The following is a 23836-nucleotide window of genomic DNA, read 5'->3' on the forward strand; positions in this document are numbered from 1 at the left end:
GCCACCATTTGCTGTCATTTCCCAAATTTCTCGCCCTAGCCTGACAGGAGGCGGACACTTGCCGGATAACCGGGGCAGCGCTTCCCTGAGGAAGCCTTTTGCCTTCTCCTGAGGAGACCACGCTGCCTGAGGGCAACACGGGTGGGAGCAGGACTTTTACTCGGAGACAGGGGAGAGACACAAAGGATTCCCCTCGCCCTCGCCCGCTCCTCCCGCCGGCCACCACAGGGCTGGGCGGCGCCGCGCCCGCCATGTCAGCCCCACATCCCCGCCGGGGCAGCGCCCGGCCGCCATGAGCCGCTCCCGCCCCGCGCAAGCGCCCGGCGAGGCGCAGCTGCGCCTACAGCTCCCGGCTTGCCTTGCAAAGCGTTTTTTTTTTTTTTTTTTTTTTTTTTTTTTTTTTTTTTTTTTTTTTTCTCTCCCTCGGAAGGGGGAAGGATGGGTGGGGAAAGCGAGAGCTCACGAAAGCGAGGCGAGGAGGAATCCCACAATACCAGGCGGGTTGCGAGCCCGGCGCTGCCGCTGTCTCTTTAATGCAAGAGGAAGCGATGCGGAGGGGTGGAAAATGGCAGAGTTGCAGATGTTACTAGAGGAGGAAATCCCTTCTGGCAAGCGGGCTCTGCTCGAGAGCTACCAGAACCTCACTCGGGTCGCCGACTACTGCGAAAACAACTACATCCAGGTGAGGGGCGGCGGGGCAGCGCCCGCCCGGCGGCACCGGGGCGGGGAGGCTCGGCTCGGCTCTGCGGGGCCGGAGCCGCCTCGGGGGCACCGCGGCGCCTGCCCGCTCCCCTTCCCCCGGCTTTGCCTTTTCTTTCAACTTTCCCAACCGAACCACCGGCTTTCCCTCCCCCTCCCCGCTCCGGAGGGGAAGGGAGGGGGGGTATTATGTCAGTCGGGCTCGGAGGGTGTGTCTTTTTTTTTATTTTTTCTTTCCTCTCTTCCCCCCCCTCTGTATTTATTCATTATGAGTCACATCCCGGAGACCTCCCCGTTCTGGGCACGGAGGGCGGGCGGGTGGCTGAGCCGCTCCCGGTGCCGGCGGCTCGGCCCCGGTGCCTCCGGTTGTCCCTCGGCGGTTGGCGGCGGTTGCTTGAGGCGGGCGGCTCCGCGCCTCACGTGCGGCCGCCGCCTCCCCGCCGCCATCAGCGGCTCTCTGAGGGGGCTGCCGGGGGGCACCGAGCCGTTCTCCTCCCCCGGGAGCCTTCCCGGCGTGCCGCAGCCCTAAAAAGCCGGCGGTTTGCGGGAGCAGGGAGCTGCCCGAGCACGGGCGGGAGGCGGTGTTTCAAAATGGCAATCGGTGCCTCTCGGGGGCTCGGCGATTCCCACATCCTGCAGCGAGAGCTGCGGGTCGCACGCTGGAGGAGGCTCCGCTGGCCGCAGCGTGCCCGCACCACTCGGTGTGGATTTCTCTCTCTCTTTTTTTTTTCTTTTTTTTTTTTTTTTGGTTGCTTTTTGGGCCCCCTTTTTAACTTTTTTTTTTTTTTTTTTTTTTTTTTTTTAATTTTTTGTAAAGCTACTTCGTGCGCTGTTTACTGTTAAGGCTTTTTCCAGGGTTTGCAGCGCCCATCTCTCAGTGTAGGTCTGTAGATGTAGCCATGGCGTGGATACAGAGCCACCGAGAGATGCTCAAATTAAACCTTTTTGAGGAACAGAAAACAAGAGGGGAAAAGCAAGCAGACTCCTTACTGGACAGCTTGTACAGTGAACTTGTTGAATGCAATACTAGGCTACCTGCGATGACTGCTTAATACAGGTTGTTAAAACCTTTGGCCTCTGTTGTTGCTGGTGAGCTGTCTTACTACTTGTAATCGTGGAGCAGCAGATTTGAAAATAAAGCTTTAATAATGTGACGTGAAGTCCTTTTTTATGAGCTAATTTTGGTACTTGGGTTAAAACTGTGTGAAGAAGCCATATTTTAAAGGTTTTTTTCTTTAATTTTGGTATGTGAGGTAATATAATATGAGTTAATGTGTATTTACTCTTCCGAGTTGTTTGCTCCACCCAAAGAAAGCTGCTGATATAAATGCTTCTAAGAGGCGAGGTTCATTTGGTTTTACTCATGGGAAATATGACAAATACATGAGCATGGTAATTGCAGCACAAGTTTTGACCTGTCTCCTGCTCCTGACTTTTTCGCTATGTCAGAAAGTTAGAGAATCTTTGGTTACATCACTTTCTTCAGGGTCCTAAAACTTGCCTTTTTTTTATCAAGCCAAAATTAAACCAACATTTAAGCTAGTTCCCATCCAGTCACTTGGGGGTGGAGTGGTGTTTTTTTTTTTTTTTTTTTTAATTTGTTAGTTCATTTTCACCTCGGGTATCAAGGTCAGCTGGATGTGGGATAGCTGCGGTCTGGCCATCCATGTACAGCTGTGTTTATCCCTTTTGGAAGGAAGCTAAAGTTCCTAATAAGGACTTAAGCAGTAGCTTTGAAAAATGTATCCCTTGTGCATTTATTCAACCCAGTAAAAATCACAGAGATATCAGTAAAACTCCTTGTTTTGTTTTGTTTGAGTGACAGAGGTGGGTGTTATTCTTCTAATTGCGTTGTACCAAGCCACCTGCTCTCCCGTTGGACTGCCCGACAGGTCATGGCCCCAGTGCCCGTGGTGGGGCCGCTGGAGGATCAGGCAGCGGGTGCTGGGTGATGAGAGCCAGGAGAGAGAGTGCGTGCCCGTGTGAGGGAAGCAGAGGAAAAGGCTTAACACAAAATACAAAGTGTTTGTGTTTAATATGATCGAGCTGGTAACTAACAGTCAAGGTGTCAGGGAGCATTTTATTTTAGTAGTAATATTTTAAAAGGCCGGAACAGAGAATCTGAGCATTAAGTTAATGTTGAAGTAGATATGAAGAGGCTAGACCTCATATCTGAGCCCGTAGCATGCAATTGACTCAATCTGGCCTCTTGGAGCTTGGATAGCTTTGAATTTGGGTTGTTTTCTTAGAAAGGCTATGTGCCCCTCAGTAGGAAGGCTGTTCCTGTGCACTGCCACCTGTGCTGCCTCGTGGCGTGGAGGTGGAACAAGTTTGACTATTTTAAGTGTATTAACAACTTCCAGTAACAGCACTCGGCTCTTTATTCTAAACTCTTGTTATTCTCCCCTTCATGCTCTTTATTCTCTGTTTGCTTTAACAGGTCATGTTATCCCCCCCCACCCACAAGATATTGCTGTATTCAAACTCCAGTATTTTATAATATTAGAATACAGATGAAACATCTTTATTTCCATCACTTGATCTAGGAATAGTTATGGTAAAATTCAGAGTTGTACTGATTTCTTGAAGAAAATTTGTCTTCGGTGTCCTTAGGGATCCCTCCAAAAAAAAAAAAAGGTGGGGACGGGGGGAATAAAATATTCACCTTGGTGGAACTTGCCTCCCTAATGGTGCCTGTACCTCTGCTGACAGTAAGCATCCTTTTAGTAAAGCATTTAGGAAAGATGACAGCATCTGGGCCTCTCAAGGTGAAAATCCCTGTTCTTAGAAAAATGGGAAGCAGTTTCTAGCTAGGGCAAGTTGTGAATGAATCAGAGTGCCAGGCAGTAACAGTTTGTCCCCCAGACTATATGTATTCTGGTTATCTATAATCTGATTTTATCTGATAGTAAGGGGAAAAAAAATCAGGAGAAGCAAAGCATGTAAGTTCTTAAGAAAGATCTCCAGTGCCCCACAGTATGACGGCAGTCTTGGGGAGCATGGGGAAAGAGAGGGAGACAGAAAAGGGGAAAAGAAACCAAATGTAGAAGTAGTAATCGAAGGAAGCTGTGATGTTATTAGTGGCTATTTTGGTTTTGGCTACAAGGCAAAAAGGAATTATAGGTACATTACTGTATTTGATTTGTATCCAGATACTTTGTCTGTTATGTTTCTGGTCAGAAGCTTCAGTGACAAGTAGGTAGATTATTTTGTTTTCTTTTAGATCAAATTAAACTCTCTGTGTAGTTTTAAGAGCAGGTTTTGAACCTTGAATACTTATCTGAAAGTACATTTTCATCTCCTTTAGTAAGTTTTGTTAGAGGTAGAGCAGTTACATTTTTCTAGACGTTTTATTTTCTGGCACTCTTTAGAATACTGGTCCAACTGCTATCTTGGTGATGGAGACTTACCTTTATAATAATGTAGGGTGGGATCAGCGAGGGAGGGAGAGTGGTAGAACTAACTTAAAATGGAAATAAAAGAAATATTTTTTTAAAAAAGATGCCATACACGTGTAAGTTGTGGTGTTTAAAGCCTTCTCCAAATCCTCTTGTCTGCAAATAAAATCTGAGAGTTGCCCTTTCAGGGTGTGTGGAATGGTGAAAGTTCATCTGAAAATGCGTAGCTTAAAGCTGAAGATAGTAGTGAGGGAATTGTATTATCAGTATCCTGAGAAGTATGAAAACTTTATCAGCACGAGACAGAAATAACAGATGGAGTTAAAGTACTTGCGGTTCTAATTATGATTCTTCAGCTGAAAATACGAGCTTCTGGAGAGATTCTCCAATCACTTTCCAGGCTGAATTAATTTGTTTTCAGTTTTTAATGAATTCATTTTAAATATCTAGCTTAAAGAGTGTTGGAAATGACAAGGGAAATGAGCGTCTCCAGTGTCAGTGTACTGACGGCTTCCTTTTGAATAACTTCAGCTGACTCAAGCATGGAAGCCTTGCCTATAAAATGTTCCTTACCAGTGTCCCCTACAGTTTAAATCAGCTACCTTGTAGCCTTGTATAGCCTTGAATCTGCCTGTGCACAATTGTCAGTTTTCTTCAGTTTCTTTACTTCTGGTGCACTTGAAGATCCATTTGGAATTTTTCTTAAGCTCAAATATGGTTTTAACTTTACTGAGACCCTCTAAACGAATAGCTTGGAATACGTACTGCTCGTGTAAGTTCTGGTCTTGGTGGTCTCCAGTGGGTAGACTCAGCAGCTTTGGAAAATAAACTAAGTGAAAGGCGTATTAAGGAAGTAAGTACCTTGTTGCCCAAATGTGTGTCTTTTTAGTGTCGTGTTATTTCCTTCTGTAGCCTCCAACTGGTATGTGGAAACTGGTGAGTTAACAAGCTATTCAGGGTGAAACAGACAAAAGCAGAGACAGATCTCAGTTTTACTATTACAAAGAATTGAAAGTCTCTTTCCAGCTGGTTAGAAAAATGTATGTGTGTTGTGGAGGAGAAATGCTGCATGCGAGAAGTTTCACAAGTGCTGATGTGACCTTCCAGTTTGCGTATAAGGATCCTTGCTGCTCGGTCAGTTGAACGTTCCGTGCTTCCTCTACAGTAGATAGTACATAGGGGAAGGGAAGTAACTTCTTCTGTGGTGGTTCTTTTTCCTTAGATGCTGGTAACTGCTCTGACAGTCGATTTCATGCCTTGAGTATGGAACGTAGTGTAGCTCAGTTCAGTGCAAAGCGGTTCGCTCAGAGTCTGCAGGAAGTGGCCTGCTTTAAAAGGATAAACTTCTTAAATTGTCCCTAATACAAATCTTTTACGTGCTGTGAGAACTTACATGCTTTTATGTTCATAGGTTAATTAGTTTGTATCAAGAGAGTAAATAAGTGGTATTTTTTTTCTGGTTTCCTTGCTAAATTTGGAATGCTTTACAGGAAAAAGTAAAGTAAGCCAGCCCTCTTTCTGTAAGATAAAATATGGACGTGTCATCTGCTATTCCTTGTAGGTTTAAATCGTACTCTTTCTATTAATTAAGAAAAGATGTTAGCTTATACTTGAAACAATACTGTTCCTCTTAAGGTCGTTTTATACTAACAGCAAATGTTTGGTTAAAAGTGCTGTTTTTTTGTAGGTGTGTGGGTTTTGTTTTCTAGTCATTTGGGTACGGGTTGGTGGCTTCGGATTATTGGTCTTCTACGCCAGCATGTTGTCTTTGTTTTGGAAAATACAGCTGCATAAGACTTGGAAGCAGCATAAGACAGGAGTACAACTTCATTAAATGGCCAAGCGATTCCCCTGCGCGTACAGGAAATGGATCCTAAAGTAGCGTACGTCTGTTTTGTGTCCAGAAGAGGTGGTTGATAGGAAATCGGCTTTTCCAAATCTGAGATGTTTCCATCAATTTTAGTGTATTCGCTTTAAGAAGCCAGCAAGATGTCAGATGCTTTGCTGCTGCATTTCCCGTTAGTGTTTCAGCGGATGATTGTTGGCACCACGCTACCTTAATTGAGCGGTGTGGGTCGGGTTGAGCTGTTAGAGGTGCGTACCGCATCCTGCACGAAGGAAGCACACTGCTCCCTTCCTTCTGCTCCTGTACTGGAATGAAGAGGCTCTCAGGTCGCCTGTGGTGGGTGTACATTAAGCATGATCTTTGTGCTGGACTCGCTGCGCCAGGCACGTGGAGTTGTTGCAAGGAAGAGAGAAGCTGTAAGAGGAGTAATTGTCTGATGCTTCTTTTCCTCCAGAGCTCTGGGAGCTCGTTGCAGTCAGTAACTCGCGGTAAAGAGAACATAGGTGGGCCTTTAGGATGGCTTATAAAGTGGATCACATGTAAGGAAGATAAGAGTGGAGGGATGTGCTATGTACAAGTAGGAAGTATTGCACCTCTGAGGGCAAAGTTCCCGTTAATCTGTGTTACTGGTCTAAGTTTAACAACAACAGAAAACTTTGAAAGAAATATAATTCAACTTCCCAATACCTTTGTGTAGTATTTCAAACTGTCTTCATTTCACAGAAGCATAAATAGAGGCATAGAGTTCATAACCAACTCATGGAAGGTCGTGTAGGGACGTGCTGTCAGATTTGGGAACAGAACCCGATTGTTGGGAAGTGCAGTGCCGCGCACGAGGGCTCCCCCCTCCTCCCTTCCGGATGGCCTCTGTTACGCTACAGCGCAGCATAAAGTGCGTGTTTGAAACAGGGACGTGGTGTCCAGAGACGGAGCAATGAATCCCTTGGGAAAACACGCACCTGAAACTGTTGTTAAATTCATTAGGAGCAATTCCTTTCGGAGCTTTACTTATCTGTTCTAACAAGTTCCTTTTGATGCTGATTTTTCAGCCCCGTAAACTTCTGCAGTTACGTGGTGCTCACGGCACTGCCTGACTGCTGGTGGGCATTGCTGTCTTGGCAGAGGATCTAGAAGATGTCGATCTTCTTTCCCGTTAGTGAAAGCAGTCTGTGTTTGACAGCTCTGAAATCTTACTTATCCGCAGAGCAGCGGGGTGGTAGCTGTGCAGGCAGAATCAGCACTGATGTGGTGAGACATCCTTGAGGGATAAGGGGGTATCTTGCTCTCTTGGTGCCTGTGCTCAGTCCTTAATTAGTGACTGGGAGCCGAAGGGCCATGGTGTGTTTTTTATTTGTTGTTCCCCGGTAGGAAATGACTCGTGGGCCCCCAGTTACTCAGAGCCCAGGCTTGTTTGTAATTATCAAGCAGGCTGGCTATGAGGTGCAGCTGCCTTGCTCCCTTTGCTCCTCTTAGTGTGAGGCCATTCCTTTCCCCTCGCCTCCCAAATCCGAGCACCGGTGTTGCAGACGGGCGGGCTCGGTCCCAGGGATCCTCCCTTCCCTCCACCCCGCAGAAAAGGGAAGTAACCACTGCGTTTGTAGTGGCAGATAGGGTGCCTCAGCACGGTTCCTCCCTCTTCCTGACCTTGCTGGCGGGGCAGCAGATGCAGACAGACAGACACAGTGTCTCACATGGGTTGTGCAAACAGCCCCTTGCAGCTCAAAACTCGCACGGGGTGCTTGGAGGCTAAAACCAGGGTGCTGTGCGGAATAGATCATGGTGCACCCCTGTAAGCACGGTGGGATCTGCAGGTGCCTTTCCCCCTTCACCTCCAGCCTGGCAGACCCCCTTCTGGCTGAAACATTTCATCTGCTTGGTGCCTGGTAGCAAAATAAAAACACAGGGCTTCTGCCAGGTGGGTTCTCCTAGGAATCCATGTATTGCTGAAAGCAGAACGCAAAGCTTCTCTTCCTGGTGTTAGAGGGAATGCATTATTTTTCCGAGGGTTAATAAGAATGTAAGTGCCACCTCTGCTTGATGCTATGCAAATGCTGTTACTCATTGCTTATGCAAGCCCTTAATGCTGTTAACAGCAGCCATGTAAGAAGGCTTCCTTGCAGAGAGTAGATTTGTTATTAAGATGCAGATATTTTAGAAAGGGGGGGGGGACACCTCCTGCAAGAGAATTTCAACTAAGAAATGCGAGGGCAACATTTTGAGATATAACTTGTACAATTCAGCACTCTGTATTAACGTGAGATGAAATTGCTAGCCAACCTGTCAGTTAAGCTCACAAAACAGGTCAGTTTTACTCTGAAAAAGATTGACTGTTTACACGGTGACTTTATTTTTAATAACACTTTTTTCCTGAGATTCCAGATAAAATGTTTTCCATTAGTAACTGCTGGGTCTGGCAAAGTGAAAAAGGATCTGAAAATTAAAACTTCTGCTGGTTTGGCCTTCTACTCTGATAAAGTCACATCACAGCTGCTGCAGGAGATTTGTGCCTTGTTACATCTTCTGACACGGTGGAATATGCTAAAAGAAGAGTAAAGGTGGTCTCTTTTGGGGGCTAGGACACAACTGTTGCCCCAAGAAGGGCTGTTGCTTACCTTATGCTTTGTTTTTGCATGCAGATTACTTGCCTTCACTAGGTCTTATGTTAAGATAGCAGATATATTTGTGACACTGTCTTCCCTCCCTCTTCCTTCCTCCTTCTCCAAAAAGCCCCGAGCCACCAGCTACGCGTACTCCTCAAACAGCAGAAGTTAAAGAGCAAGCATGCTGCTTCGTGTGCAAGGAGGTTCTGGCAGCGTGGTGATGAGCAGTTAAAGAACTTGTGGAGAAGAGACTCAGAATTGCTTTCCTAATTTTATTGTAACCTCTGAGACAGGAGTAAAATGTGCTGTTAGGACTTCTCTTGAGAAAGCAGGAAGGTTTCTTGGTACTTGGATAGAGGAGGCTTACTGAAGTAGATGCTGATTTGGTATCTTTAGAGTTGAATGAAATATTCTTTTGGGGTAGTCTTAGGGTTATAAATAGTTCCAAGGAAAAATGGCTTGTTTACGACTTGAATCGTAACAATTCTTTGATGTCCTTGGGAAAAAACCTGACTTGTCAACTCTTCTGGCTACTTTTATGCCAGTATTTCACAAGATAATGCTTTTTCTAAGCTATACTTTATCAGGCAAGTGTGTGTATGTTTTTTTTTTCTCTCCAGCTAATCTTTCACAAGATGCATATCTTCACTTTCATCATCTGATCTCCTTGTACTGGGGGGGGTGGGGAGGTCAGCAAATCTGCCAACCAGTATTTGTCCTGTGGCAATCGTTTTCAGTTGAGCATCTTGCTTGACTTTATTGTAGCAGGTGTGCTGCAAATGAGTACTTGAACTGTGGTCCCAATGCAACAATTCCACGATTTCTGGAGCCTAAGATAAGAAAACGCCTGAGAAAAGAGAAGGACAAGTTGTCCGGGCAGTTGCATCAGACTACTGCAATAACGTCGACATAGTTGCTATTGCCATGCCATGGCTTGTCTTCTCACATCCCTGCAGCAAGTAGCGTTAGTCACTGTTGCATTGCTAAAAGTTACCAGTGACAACATTTCTTTCCTTCCAGGTGCTTCTACTAGGCTCTGATCTTAATGTGAATTTGCTGATTTTTTCTCTCCCTGTTAAAATCTCGTCTGTTTGCTTCAGGCTGTTTCCTAGATCTGTTGTCTGACTCTTCTCCTGCTGCCAAATGCTGTGGACTTTCTGTTTCGCTGCCATTAATGCCAAGTGCTCTCATCACAGCTTCTGCCTCTGAAACAGACGGTTTCTCTCGCGCTTGCTCTCTACCTCATTGACTTTCAGTCTCATTTCAGATCTCATCTGAAAACCTCTTCTCCCTTGCCTGTTTCTTGTAATTAATCTTTCTATTATTTAATTGCATATTTTACTGTTACAGTTTAAATTATGCAGCTATTTTTCATGATACCATTCAGACAAACAGTTTCCAGTAGCATGGGTTTGAATAATAGCTCATCTCATAAAACTGCAGCTACTGAAGGCATTTATATACATTTCTCTTTTAGATTATCTTTATTGGCATGGAGTTCAGACTAAAGCTTTGGCTATGAAGTGGTCTGTAGCCACCTGGGAATGTGAGGATGAGCAGGGTACAGAGAAACAGAAGGCAGCTCAGGAGATGCTCTGAGCAGTGAGACTTACGTGCTTCTGTCTACTAGGAAACCTCTTAGGGGGCCTCTCAAATATATACAGCCAGGCCTTTCATTTGTAAGAAATCCTTCTTGTTTAGGAAGCTGGTCCCTTTGTTATTGTGAGACCGAAGGGTGGAGAGGACTTAAAACATCTCTGGTTGGAGGCTTTGGATCCTGTAATACTGAGGGAAAGCCGGTGATATCGGGTGTGGTATTCTTTTAGCACACATTAGTAGGTATGTATTGATAAAGTGGCGTTGGACCTAATCCTGAAGGGTTTTTATAAAAAGGATTACAGCCTCTGGGGTTCCCCCGTGAGTCCTTGTGGCGAGTGGCTTGGATGAAACTTCGACCAAGGTCCAGGGAGTATCAGACTAACAAATAGAGGTATGATGGATCAATGCACTTACGTTGGCAAGATCCTTGGAGACCTGGCTGGAAATCAGCTTTTGATTTTCTGGCTGACTTGCAGGATTTCTAAATCTCTGGGAGGAGCTATTGTTTCTGTGATGCAAACTCCTGGCTTCAGCTGCATTAGATAAAAATGTGTGTCTGGTTTGGAAGTGCTTGTATCTGGAAGGGCTCTCTGAAATACCGTGGGTGTGTTTCCTGCTGCAGCATACCGTATGTTCTCGCAGCACTGAGATGATCTGGTTGCTGCAGTAGTCCTGAGACTTGTCTGGGAGTGTTGCAAGAACATGCTGTTTTAAATGGCAACAGATTTTTTTTTTATATCTAATTCTTAAGATGTCTTTCGCTTTCAGTGTTGGGGGAAACTGTTGTTGCCATAGCTGTAATTGAAGCTTGGGCTCGTACAGTGCATCTTACTTGGTGAGAAGTCTCGTGTTGCTTGAAAAGTGGCTGTGTCATTTCTAGATGTGTATTACATTCCTCTTTGGCAGTGTGTCTCTTAAACTGCTGGAGAAGAATAGCAATCAATGGAAAGCTTTCTGGCACGCAGTCCCTCTTTGGAAACCTCCTGCCCATGAACAAGACCTGTAGAATCATCTCCTGCCAATACGACGTGGTGGATATTGACTGCTCGGAGACTGAGAGGTATCTGTTGTGACCGAGAGAGGCGCTCGATAACGGGGGAGTGCTGAGCCAAGTAAACCAGTTGCTGCTCCTCTGCTGCAGAGAGAAAAGTTGGTTTTGGTCCTGAATGGGGAAGGTGGGGGAGCTCGAGCACGTTGTGGAGAAGGCTTAAGAGTTCACAGAATCACAGAACTGTAGGGGTTGGAAGGGACCTCGAAAGATCATCGGGTCCAACCCTGCTGCAAAGGAGGATCCTCAGAGCAGGCTGCCCAGGTAGGCCTCCATATGGGCCTTGAATATCTCGAGAGAAGGAGACTCCACAACCTCTCTATGCAGCCTGTAAAGAGTTGATAAAGAACAATCTGTGGTGAATAATAAATAGGAATGATTGGAAGGGGCTTGAGCAGCTCTGCTAGTTCCTGGTAGGAATAAAGCACAGGAGGGATTGGGAGCACGTGTAACCCCCTGCTCAGTCGCTCCATCTTGCGAGCTGCGACATGGCAGATGGACAGCCTTAAAAGCAAATACCCTTGCTAGTTGCTTGCTGCCTACCTCAGACAGCTAGAAAGGTAGCTTTGCTTTCATTCTGGATGACTTTAAGGGTTACTTTCCCACCGGTGGGAGTGGGGGAGTGTGAACTGAACCAGCTACGTATGACATCCCACTAGGCCCTGGGGACTGCGTGTGGGGCAGGCCATGAGTCACGCTTGGCAGTCTCAGGAAGCAGGAGGCTTTTTAAAATCGGCCTTGGAGGGGAAGAGGTGTTTAATGGAGCAGTTATGAAGGAGTTACGCAAATAGAGAGCATAAATAATGAGCAGGAGATACTCATTTAGCTTCTTGCCTCCTCAGAAAATGACTAAATGCAAACTAACCGCTGTGAAAGTTAAGAAAAATGCACCATTAAGTATAATGGGTGCAAAAATGTGGCCGCTCAGATTGATAAGAAAATTCTCCTATTGTGGTTAGGAAAACAGATTTTTTAGTTGTTGAACAGAAAAGTGTTTTTTCAATTTCCTTTCAAGATTGACAAGGTGGGAAGCTGAAAAGCAGTTTTTCTGCTAAGAGGTAACTGGCTCTTAGGTTGGGAAGTGAGGTGGTAAAAGGAGCAGTTTCCAGCTTTGCTGTAGGTGTATCTTAGCTTTGCTTTGGGCTTATCTTCCTTGTTTAAGCTGTATTTTTATAAAAGTCTTTCTTCTATCCCTCTATTTATGCAGCATTTCATTTACTTGTAAATACTGTAAATTCTTTGGTAAATTTGAGAGCATGTTTATAGTGCACAACTTTTTTTTTCCTGCTTACTGTTTCAAATTAACCAGTTTCAATCAGGGCTTACGAAATGTAATTGTCTCAGCCCTGGCCTCGCTTGTGTTTGCTCACATCACAGTTAGCTACCAGGAGATAAGATCCCTGCTAAGCCTTGCCAGCAGATCTAAGAGGCACAGAACTTGCATGGAGTGTTTCCTCCTCAGGTCGCGGCAGGGTGGCCATGAGCGGGCACAACTGTGGCTGATGTTCCTCTTGTGGAAGGACTGCTACACAGCTCCTCGGTGCCGGTAATGAGGCTGCTCATCCATCAAGCTGATCACAGGCTAGGCGAGAAGTGAGTGAGAAGGCATCGTGGCTCTGCCTACCGTAGGCCGTGAAACAAAACGGTCCTGGGGTTGTGATACTGCTGTGAGGGAACTGGGAGCCATGGGGATGGGACGCTTCTCCTGCATCTGGCTGCATGGAAGTGCAAGCTCTGCTGTCTGGCCATCTGCACCTTCTGCAGTGGCCTAAAGCAGCTGCCCTCCACATCATGTGTGAAGGCGTTGTCTTAAAAAATGATGTGAAGCCACTGCGGCTTTAGCTTGCATTCAAAAACCGTATATGATTGTATCTGCCAGAGGCATTGCAGCTGTATCTGTAGGAAAACTTCCTTTCTTGAGTACTCCCGTGTTAACTAGCACCACGGCACCATTCTTTCCAATTTGGAATTGAAACAAAAACCATTCCATATGCATGTATACGCATACCTTGCCTGATGCTGATATTTTATTTCCTATTGAAGAGCTTACTTTCTCCTGTTGTTTTTTTTTAAAGTTTTACATGTTGCTGAATGTGAAGATTACCATGTTCACTTTTATTTCATAGTTACATGCTGGCCTATTCACTTTGTTCTTGGGAAAGAAATAGTGGTATACAACTGACTCCTCATTCCTCTCTTTCCTCCTCTCTATTCTCCTGAGCCATCTGTTTTGTTCTGTTGTGTTTTTTTGACAAGTTAAATTCCTGCTTGCTGCAATTGAAACAACCCAGTGCTCAAATGAGCTTACATATGTAAGGTTTTGGAATGCTGTTGCTAACCATAGACTCAAATTTTAATGTTTATAGGAAATAATTCTTCAAATAGAGGCTGGTTGTAACGTGCTTACAAGCGCTATCAGATAAAAAGCGTACAGTCAGGCCCAAACTGCACAGAAGCCTAATGAATATTAACAGCTTTTTATGTGACTTTTTTCCACTTGCACATGTAAGTTCTTGCTAAATAAAAATTAAAAAAATCAGTCCTTGTATCATAGTCCATCTCGTTATTGCCATGAGATCACTGTAGGACCTGCATGCTCTGAGTGTTATGTGTTATGCTGGGAAGCAAGCTACTGCAGAACTGGGAGGATCTGCTGGTTTCTGGTCTAAGGATGTTGTATCAGAGATGTGAGCCCTCAGATGACTTCCTGCTGGAGGGAGTATACCAATTTCTCAAAGTTAAGCGATCAGCAGCAGCTTTGTGCCAGGTAGACTCACTTTTGTAGTGCCATAACCAAGAGGCTTCAGTAAAGAGCCCCTTATATCTGAGAGTCATTGTTACTGCTTTCAGGGTTCTCTACACCCCCCCCAGAATGCGTTGAATCTCTTGGTTTTGGGCATGCTCCTAATCTTTCTAAGAGAAGTAGAAGTGCCTTGGGAAGTGAAAGTAAGTGTCTGAACTTAAATATAAAAACATCTGTAGGCCACAAGCTCAGATGAATGTTGACCATGGTTAGAGAGATGCCTGCTATTTTAATATCTTCTCAGACTGAAAAAGACCTAAATGAGCATGTAGTACTACAAAGTATGCAAAGAGAACTTGACCCTGTAATGGTCATAGCTTTCTTTGTTTCAAAAACACCGTGATGGCTGTAGGCTGCCTTAGCAGCAGCTGCCCAGATTTTACAGTTACGGAGGCTGTTTTTTCAGCGACTTTCTGCAGCGTGCCAGCCCTCCCTGAAGTAGGGGCATTTTTACAACCAGTATTTGAAGGCCTGGCTGACTCTTGGCTCTGTGGCACGCTGGGGTTCTTCCTGGGGCAGAGAGCATAGCTTTGAGCCACCTTGCATCTATCTAATGCTTCTGCAGGTGCTGTGCTCTGTATGCAGCTATCCCTCAAACAGCTGTTGAGGCTACCATGGTGTATGAGTTCAGAGCAATGTTGACACACAATCTGTGCTACCTGAACGTGGTGAGGCCATGCTGTCATTTGACCCTTGATGCTAAATCCTGTTGTTTTAACCTTGCTTGCTCAAGGCAGTCTGGTGTGCTTCCAGACCTGCCTGGAGGTAGGGAGGGCTGGAAAGCGAGGATCTGGAAAGAAAAGGTGGTCTTGGAAGAAGAGGTGGTCTTGGAAGCTCTCTTGTAGGACGTTGTTGAGTTTTAGTATGTTGCTTGTCTTCAGTTATAGATTTACTGTGATATTCTAGGCTTATTCCTTCAGTCTAATTTGTCAAAACTGAGATGAAAAATTTTTGACTGCCTGAGCACCCACCATTAATTGAAAGGAAACTAATTAAAGTAATTAAAATCCCTAGAAGAAATCATTATTGTTTTTAAAAGTGACTCCTTGTGCAATGTGAGCTAAAGAACTTTGCCCCCAGACTGGTGCTCTGAGCTGCCTTGATTCAGAGGCTTGCATGACATAAAAATTCTCCCAGTTTGGACTGCTCACTCCAGTTAGGGTCTGTGTTGCTGCCACTGTTATTAGAAAGAGGAGGTTAAGGTAACTCACAAATGCTAAAGTGTCTCCTTCCTGTTGCCACCAAAAAAAACCAAAACCAACCTACATCAGGAGCAGTTCTTTAACTGTATTTTCCTCTGGGTCTCTGGCTTGCCGGTGAGCCTGTCCCTGCTGGATGAGCTAAAACTTGTGGGTGGATGCTAGCACTTAAGCAAAGTCAACAGAGAGCCATTTTAATTTCAAGCCCCATTACAACCAGAAAACAAAAGATCAATATTTGAGAGACAGCCTATAAGGAAACAAATGGAACATGAGTTCTCTAATTCCCTGTTATCTGTAGCTTAGCATGCCAAAATAAGCACGCTCCCCAAAGCCTTGGGTAGCTCTCTCAGTGTTACAGAGGGAAGATTGCTGTGGAAGCACCAGGGCTTCTCGTCCTGACTGACGGTCTGTGTGTGGAGCCGTGGCTGATGTCTCTGGTGTCAGAGCCAGCTCGGTTAGCTCTGAAGGAATTTGTGTGTGTAATGATGGGATGTCATAAGGCAAATCACGGGCACTGCAGGGAAGTCAGGAGCATAATCTGGAAGCACCTGTAAGCGCTAATGCTGTGCAGTGCTTTACAGGCATGGAAGATGCTGTTTCTGCCCTGGAGTTTGTTGTCTGTAGCATGTAAAACACAGAAGTGAGACCCAGTAGATAAGATTTGTTAAGCTTGCTGCATATGCGGTCTTGAAGCCCTATCCAGTGTACAGGAGTTGTGTGAAAATGACACTTGGGCACGGCTACCTCTGTCATTTAGCTCACTGCTGTGTGCTATTTTTGTTGTACACACAGACTCTAACTAGTGAAATACTAACAATGTGTTTTGCCAACACACGTTTACTATGACATCTCTATTGGATTTGGCAGCAGAACTGAAAATTGTGCTTTTAATGGTATATATATATATATTTTCTCCCTTTTTAAAATAAGGGGAGTGGTTTAGAGCAGAGCCAGCCCGAGCACTGCTTGCAGCGCTGGGCAGAAAGCGCTGCTAGAGCAGCTGGCACATATCTGCCTGGGCTCCATCTGTCAGAGCCGGCCCTGCTTTGTGAATCCCTCTCCCGTTGGATAGATTAGTTTCTTGCTATGATGTTTGCTGCCTGGATTAAAATGGAATTCCTCAATTGCTTGTTTTTTAAAGTTATTTTCTGTAAGGGAGATCCTAGTTTTTTTTTTTTTTTTTTTTTTTTGTAAGCTGCTTCTGCCCTTGCTTACAGACCTATTGAAGTCTGTGTCAGGGTATTGTGAATGTCACATTTTGCGGATTTGTCTCAGTTTAGGTAAAATCATTTATGAGAGTAAGGTAGTTATTGGGGGCTTAATCTCAGAGACACGGTTCTGTGCCATGTGTACAGGTCAGAAGGGGCTGGGACCTGATAACCTGAACCTGAGAAAAGTAAACACTTTTTTTCTAGATGGTGATGTATGTGCTCAGCTTGTATTTTTTTTTTGTTATCAAGACTCCTAAGTTTTGACCACTGTGCCGTATACCTGTGAGTACATCCAATATATGCATGTCCTTTAAACTCTCCTTTGGAATGAATTTCTCTCACTAACGAAGAATTTTTCTCCCTCTCCCTTCCCCAGAAGAGATGATGATTAGAAAAAATGCAATTCTTCTCCTTCCAGTTCTTCACCAGAATGAAGAGCAACTTTCAACTAAAAGAAAATCTGCAAGGCCACGGGCAGATTGGCTAAATTGGTCTCGGCCCATAGAGATGCTAATTTGCTATCAAGGCTATTCAGGACTGGTCAGGGGAATATTATCGATGGAGATGAAGGATTTGCTTCTAGCTGATTGTCTAGCATATACAGGATTTGGGGGAAGGGCCTGGCTGAAGCAGAGCTTGTGAGACGCAGACAGCGGTTGGGAGGCTGTCCTGTGTATTGGTCACCCTATGATAATTCGGTGTGCCTTGACCTTCGAATGGGAATAGCTGACTAGTCAATGATTTTTGCCAAAATAGTGTCTCTAAAAAGGATCAGACTGAAACCCTGCTTGCGGGCTGTGGTATGGTTGTTGCTGTGGCAGCAATCACCTTGCTGTCTGGTGCCTTGAACCAGTGCCAGCTTTGTTTTGCAAGGTGTTTACCTGGGGAGAGGAGATTCAAGTTCTGCCAGTTCCTCCACGCTTGGTAGGGCTGAGTTACTGCACCTTATCTTTGGAGAAACTGAACAGACCGAGTCTTATTTCATACCATTGGAATAGTGCTTGTGGGCACTGGAGGGGAGTTAGCTGAATTGTAGATGCTCGTCTGACTGTGCTCTATGGATTCCATGAATTGTAGATGCTTGTCTCCATGTGTTTGAGGATTTCTGCCTCAGTAGATAGGAGGAATTGTTTACTGAATGGACTTGAAAGCATTTCATCATCCTGGTTTTAATTTCAGGGCTACCATACTGTGAGGGATCTTAGGTTTTTAGAGCTGTTCTGAATGGCTGAGCATCCGTCTGTGCCTCCTCCGTCTTAAATTCTCTCGTGCTCCTGGACCCAACCAGTCAGTTAAGTGGTTGAGAGCCTCAGTACTTCTGCTTGACACTCTTCCTGCTGCGTAGGAGGAGGAGGTGTGTTGGGTAGCCTGTTCCTTCTCTTGTTTTCATTGTCAGGGCAAGGATTGACTGCCAGTCCCCTGGAGAGAAGGCCTTGGATGGGAGATGGACATGTTCAGTGGCTGCAGTATGTTGCTATTAATAGCTTGAAAGCTATTGGGCTCTGAAATCCCGAGCTTTCAACACCCCACACAAATTCAGGAATGGTAGAAAACTACAACAAAATGACAAGTTATGACAAGTCACTTCAGTAAAACACTGAATGTTTTTCTACTGCACATGTTGTAGCACTGCTTTTCGTGAGGCAGTTTAGCTGAGATTTGCCTGTGCTTTGAATCTGTGTTTTTGGCTTTAGCTCCTCTTCGTGTGGAGACCGGGTTTGCTTTGCTGTTTTTATCAGGCCGTGCTTGTACGAAGTCCAGTCCTGTTCCCTGTCATAAGTGCTTTCTTTTTAAATGTCACACAACTGTTTTTTACTGATGGTAGCAACGATATGAGTGGCAAAGCAGGTGGTTCTAGTAACGAGAACAAAGACGGTGGCTGGTCTGAGGCTAATTACGTTAAGATGGACAGGAGATAAAGTGTATTGGTAACCCTCTGAAGTCTTACCTGGGGTGTTACGGGATGTCTCATGCTAGCATACTGGGCAAAGGCTGAGCTTAAGCCTCTGAACCAAGTCTCCTGATGGCCTGCTCTATTTTCCAGTGAGGGAATAGAGGTGCTGATCGGTGAGGAACCATCTTGGTAACTCTTGGCAGATAAATACCAGGCCTAGCATAGCTCTGTGGATATTGGGAAGTACTCAGTGCACTGTCCCATTGAAGTACGTTTTAGCATAATGTGTTGTAGATCATGTGCTCATGACACACATCAAGTAAGGCTGTTCTAGGAGGCATTGACACACCTGGTCTCTACTCTGTTCCTTATCTGGATGGTGTATGTAAAGACTGTAAGCAACACCTACTTGTAAATTTTAAAGCCTTAGTATCCCCTGCCACTCTGGAATGATGTATATTCCCTAAGGGTATACCTGTGATGAGAGAAACCTTGAATGCTCCTTGGTGAGCACCTTCTAGTAATAACCACAGTCTGTTCCGATTTCTTTGGATGGCTTCCAGGTAAGTTGTTGGCTCCTGAAAGTTCTCCAGAACATCCAACTTCATGGCACCTGCTGCTGGGACTTGCCAGCTAGGCTTTCTTCTCTTACTTGTAACTGATCTGTCGTAATAACTGTCAATAACAGCCTGAAAAGTCTCTCACAATACATGATGTTAGTGTTTTATAAGCAACCTTCATGAGCTATAGGTAAGAGGGAACCTGAATGTGACCTCTGGATTTAAACAGATAAACTTTATCTAGTGCACTTGGCGTACTTAAATATTTGAGGCATTACTGCAGCTTGAATGCAGAATATTTGGTCAAAGCTGAACGTATGTTGTGCATGGTTTAGAAATGTCCAAACCTTCTGCCAATAGCAATCAGAAAGAAAAAAAAAAAAGCCCTTAAGACTGTAGTCCAGCTTTGAGTTATTAAAGGCCTTTTCAGATGAGTAATGCTGCAATGTCAAGCTCATAGCTGTCTCTAAAAGATGTAATGTTACTAGCTCTTGCTTTAGGTAGATTTATCTCCTGTCTTCTGTTTTCAGATTCCGTTTTCTTAGTGGGGAATCCCCTGTTTAGAAATTTATTCTATCTTTGAGTGGCACCAGCTGGTTCTCAGGGAGGTTAAGTACTGATAACAAGTCTTGAAGCCACTGCTTGGATAAGTGTCTTCACTGTTCTATAAAAGTATCTCTAATTGACTGGAAAAAATGAGGAGCTGTAGGTTATAGCTAGCTTAAGCTGAAAGTTTGGGCTGTTTGTTCTTGGTAAAAGCTCATTCTAGACTTTGTCAGGACCAGAATTTTGAAACCTCAACCATAGGACCTGTCTTACGAGGAAGTACATTCTATAAACTTGGAAGTTAGATAAGTGACATGAACAAAAGGGAGTAAAATGGACAACTTTGTTGAATGGCATGGTTGTGTTCTGTGAATAGGTGACAGGGACTGCTAAACTCATGTGGCACCTGATCATAGTAATATTGATTTTCTTTTAATCAGGCAACCAAGATGCAAAACCGAACAATTATCTTGTGCTTACCTTGAAGCAAAAACAAACGTACCACACTGCTAAATTCATTAAGTGTATCCTGAGCAAGAACGGCACAGGCATAGAAAAGTGGCTGTAAATGATTCCTGCAGCTTGGTTGCAGTGATCCGGCCCTTGGACAGAATGCCAAGCATCTGAAAGGATATTGGGCACTGAATAAGTAACAGCGCTATTTAGTTCAATGATCATTGGGCTGCTCTAGGGCAGTACTCTATTAGTAGTTTTTCATGGATGGATTTTTTTCTATAATTGAGGTTGCACTTATTCCAACAGCTGATGAAAAATGTGAAACGACGCATGCCACACACTCAGGAGGCAAAGTAATTTGTTCCTGGCAGGGCAGCTTGTCTTAGGGAGACCTGATGAGGGCTTTCTGACCTTTGGCAAGTGGAGCCTGCTTTTCTGGTGGGGCATCTTCTTACAGGGAATTCCAGAACAGTAAGGAGGACTGAAGCGGAAAGAGGAAAACCAGAGGCTGGAGAAGATGTATGGAGGATATGGAGCGGTGTGCTCGCAATATAATGCGTGGCTTCTGGAGATGCTGTGTAGTGTGAGCTGATGTGATTTTTGGAGGAAGCTGATACAAGTAGCTGGTGTGTGCTGTATGAACTAGAAAATGGTGGGAATAAGCTGGGAGTGAGAGAGTTGGGAGAGCTGATGCTTTGTACACTGTGCAGATGCTGTTTTGGGGATGTGCCTATGTGAGTGGTGCTTTTGGGGGGTAGAATTGGCTCACAACACAACTTGTAAAGGTCAGTTACTGACTGGACAGGTTCCCCATCACTTGGCAACAAAGTGTTGCTGAACTGAGGAATCAGTAGACAAGTGGCAGTTTGCTTGGGTGCAGTGTTAATTATGACTTGAATACAATAATTAACTTTTTTAGGAAGTATTATGAGACAAGTTTGGATTTGACAGAAATATACAATGTGCAGTGTGGAATGCCATGCTGGTCCAACTGTCTGTCTCTGGATTGCAGGAGAAGTTTTCTTTTTTAATATTAAACCCAGTTATGTGAAAGCAATTTCAAACTGTAATTTTGCAATACTAATATCACTATTAAGGATATGCTGGAGATACAAGTGGGAGCCTTTTACAGAGGAAACTTCAAAAGCTGTGATGTTATTTATTTAAAGAATATTCAATTTGCTACTTAATGATGCTAAAATTTCTGCTTATACCCAGAACTACGGGGGAAACAACACTGTCTTTAAGGTTCTTAATACAAAATCGTAAAATAATTCTGAGCTGTCAGGAGTACCAGTCGGTTGACATCTCTGAATGGTTAACTGGGGCTCATGTATTGTACTAAAGTATCTGAAAGAATGTAAACATGCATTATGATCCATACCACTTCTAGTTTTACCTTAGAGACAGATAAAAATACCTGTCGAAGAACACTGGAAATCCCTGCTCCCTCCTGCTGCTGCTCTTGGTTTTTCCCTCTCCACTCCTGATTTTTGCACGCTGTGAAGCTTTTAGCTTGTATCTCGCAGGTACCGACAGTCCTAATGAAGCAGTGCAGAAGACTGGATGTCAAGCTAGTTTTAGTCTAAACTGTTACGGAAACTGCACAGTGAAACTGCCTGGATTATCTGCAGGGCTTGAAAATATTTCAAAGTAATCCTGCTAGGACACAAAATAGACTGTGCATCTAATCTGATTGCCAAACCAGTCACTTGGGCAAATAACCAGAACTTTAGGTGCTTAGGCAAATAAGGGCAAGACATTTGATCAATAAATCATTAGAGAATAAAATAAACTTCTTATGCATTGGAGTTTTCTCATTTGAGAATGCTCAGTAATTGAGTGCTGTGGCTTCATAACAGTGTTTAGTCTGACACTCTTTACTTAAAACTTGGTAATAAAATGCTTGAGTAAAGGCTTTACATCTGTGCTTCAATGAATGTAAAGGCAGAATTATGCTGACTGGTTTCTTGGCGGCTTTGTCTAGTTCAGTAAAACTTCCCTTTTAGATATCTCAGACTCCTACCTGTGTTTTCACCATAGTTCAGGTACAAATCACCTGCTGTTTTCTTTGGGCTTCAACCTGATAGGACAGCGTGGTGGCTGTTTTTTTTTTTTCTTTTGAAATCATTGCTAGTGATTTGAAGTTTAAAATGCCTCTTTGGAGAACCAGGGTGGTTAGGGAAACTTGGTTCTTGAGCTTGTACTAGTAACAAGTCCTTCACCATGGAAGTTTTTCTAAAGTAAGTGACTCCTAATAAAGTGTTCTGACATCTAGAAACAATAACATTCTTTTAAGCTACCTTAAAAAGGTAGCTTTGTTTGCATTCACAAGTACTAATTTCTTTGCCCAGCATGGTCTTAGCGCATGCGATGCTATTTTACCTTCTGGTAACAGATGGCAATAAACTGTGCTACCTGCTTCGCGTTGTAGAAGGCATCTGTATGTGAGTCTGTCTGAGGGGTGGCTTTAACTTGGTGTTCTAGTGCGTGTCAAAGCACTGCTAGGAACATTAATCATGAATATAAACAAATTTCCAGGTTTGGGGGGCGGGATTCACTCCTGTTTAAAATCATCTTTAATTAAAAGGTAGTGTAACATAGCTTGGGTTGCAGTACTTCTGCCATGCTGCAACTTTATAATGTATCCAAGCCGTTTACCTCCTAGTTCTTTACTTAAAGCAAGAGACAAGGATGCCTTATCAGCCCTTTAAGCAAGGGGCATGATTATTAAATACTTGTGGATGTTAAACTAAAATTTAACTAAACTCGGGCACCAAGCCTGCCAGAGTTCACGAAGCATTTGGACAACACTCTCGGACACATGGTCTGATTTTTTTTATTATTATTATTTTGGGTGGTCCTTTGGGGATCCAGGAGTTGGACTCAATGATCCTTGTGGGTCCCTTCCAACTTGGATACTCTGATTCTAAAATATTGAGATGAAGTCAGAGGCAGGGTTCAAGAACGGGTGGTAAGTGCATGGAAGTCAGGAGGTACAGGGTTTGCTGGAATGCAAACTTTGAGTTTGTGCTTAATATTGAGATGCATACGGTTGTCTGCAACATTGTTCAAAGGAATCAACAATAAAAATAGAAGTCTAGTTGGAAGAGACTATTAACATGAATCTTTCCTTTTGGTTGCTGATGCTGACTACGCTGCAAATAAACAAAATGCAGCAGAAACTATGCTAGTACTGAGTCATCACCTGAGAGTCCTTCCTCATGCCCAGCACGTTTCCTGCCAAGGGAGGAAAGAGTTCTGGGTAGCTGCAGCTTGCAAATTGGGTAGCAGATGAAGTACCCGCCTCCCAAATGGTGATACACCGAGAGATCTGGAGTGGGGTCTGTGTACTTTGCAGGTGGAGGTGCTGTTGGTTCCTCCTGTTCTGCTCATGAGAAGGCTTGGGCCACACGATCCAAGGCATAGACAGCTGCTGGTCACAGACAGTGACCCGCTTAATGTGAGGGGAGTTTCCCCCCTCTTCTCTTCATGCCTGCTGCAGTTTGGCTGCTGTCTGGCTTGGCATGTCTTCCCAGAGCTGCTGGCATGGTATAAAGCAAGGAACGTGTGTGGTGTGCACCGTACGTGGGCAAAGTGTGTGTTGGAATGGGGGTAGGGTGGTGCAGGGAAGAGCATGAGGCTGGGCACTACTTTTGGGAGGCTGAGATGAGCATTGCTCTCCGTGTGTGGGTGGGAGAGAACAAGAAGCTGCTGCACATTAACGATACCTGAGCAAGCGAGGGCAGCAGCAAGCTCCCAGACACCCAGGAATGTTCATTAAGCTTTTGCATGAGGAGCGGTAATGTCACAAATGCAGCTGCATGCAGGAGCCCCCTGCATGCCCTCCTGATGCTCTGCTCACCCTGCTCCCGGGCTGCAAGAGCAGCAGCCAGCACGGCACAGCCGGACGGGTGGCTTTGCAGGCAGTGTGTGCAGCGGGGGATACCCGACTGTGGGAAAATATTTTCTGT

At 44.6% G+C, this 23836-nt stretch overlaps 1 protein-coding gene across 11 annotated transcripts in view; it reads left to right on the plus strand.

Moving 5' to 3' along the window:
- The first annotated feature begins 409 nt into the window (after window positions 1–409).
- The window catches only part of ABI1 (abl interactor 1), an 80068-nt gene continuing 56641 nt past the window's right edge, over window positions 410–23836 (plus strand). For 7 of the 11 annotated variants that reach the window (XM_035319296.1, XM_035319290.1, XM_035319293.1 and 4 more), the window contains exon 1: window positions 411–682. In XM_035319296.1, coding sequence (XP_035175187.1) covers window positions 566–682 — 117 coding nt within the window. In that variant the 5' untranslated portion in view covers window positions 411–565. Of the gene's footprint in view, window positions 683–23836 lie in introns of all 11 variants that reach the window. The other 4 variants (XM_035319287.1, XM_035319291.1, XM_035319294.1 and 1 more) reach the window with 1 other exon arrangement.

Source organism: Oxyura jamaicensis, chromosome 2 (assembly GCF_011077185.1).
Source record: "Oxyura jamaicensis isolate SHBP4307 breed ruddy duck chromosome 2, BPBGC_Ojam_1.0, whole genome shotgun sequence".
Taxonomy (NCBI): domain Eukaryota; kingdom Metazoa; phylum Chordata; class Aves; order Anseriformes; family Anatidae; genus Oxyura; species Oxyura jamaicensis.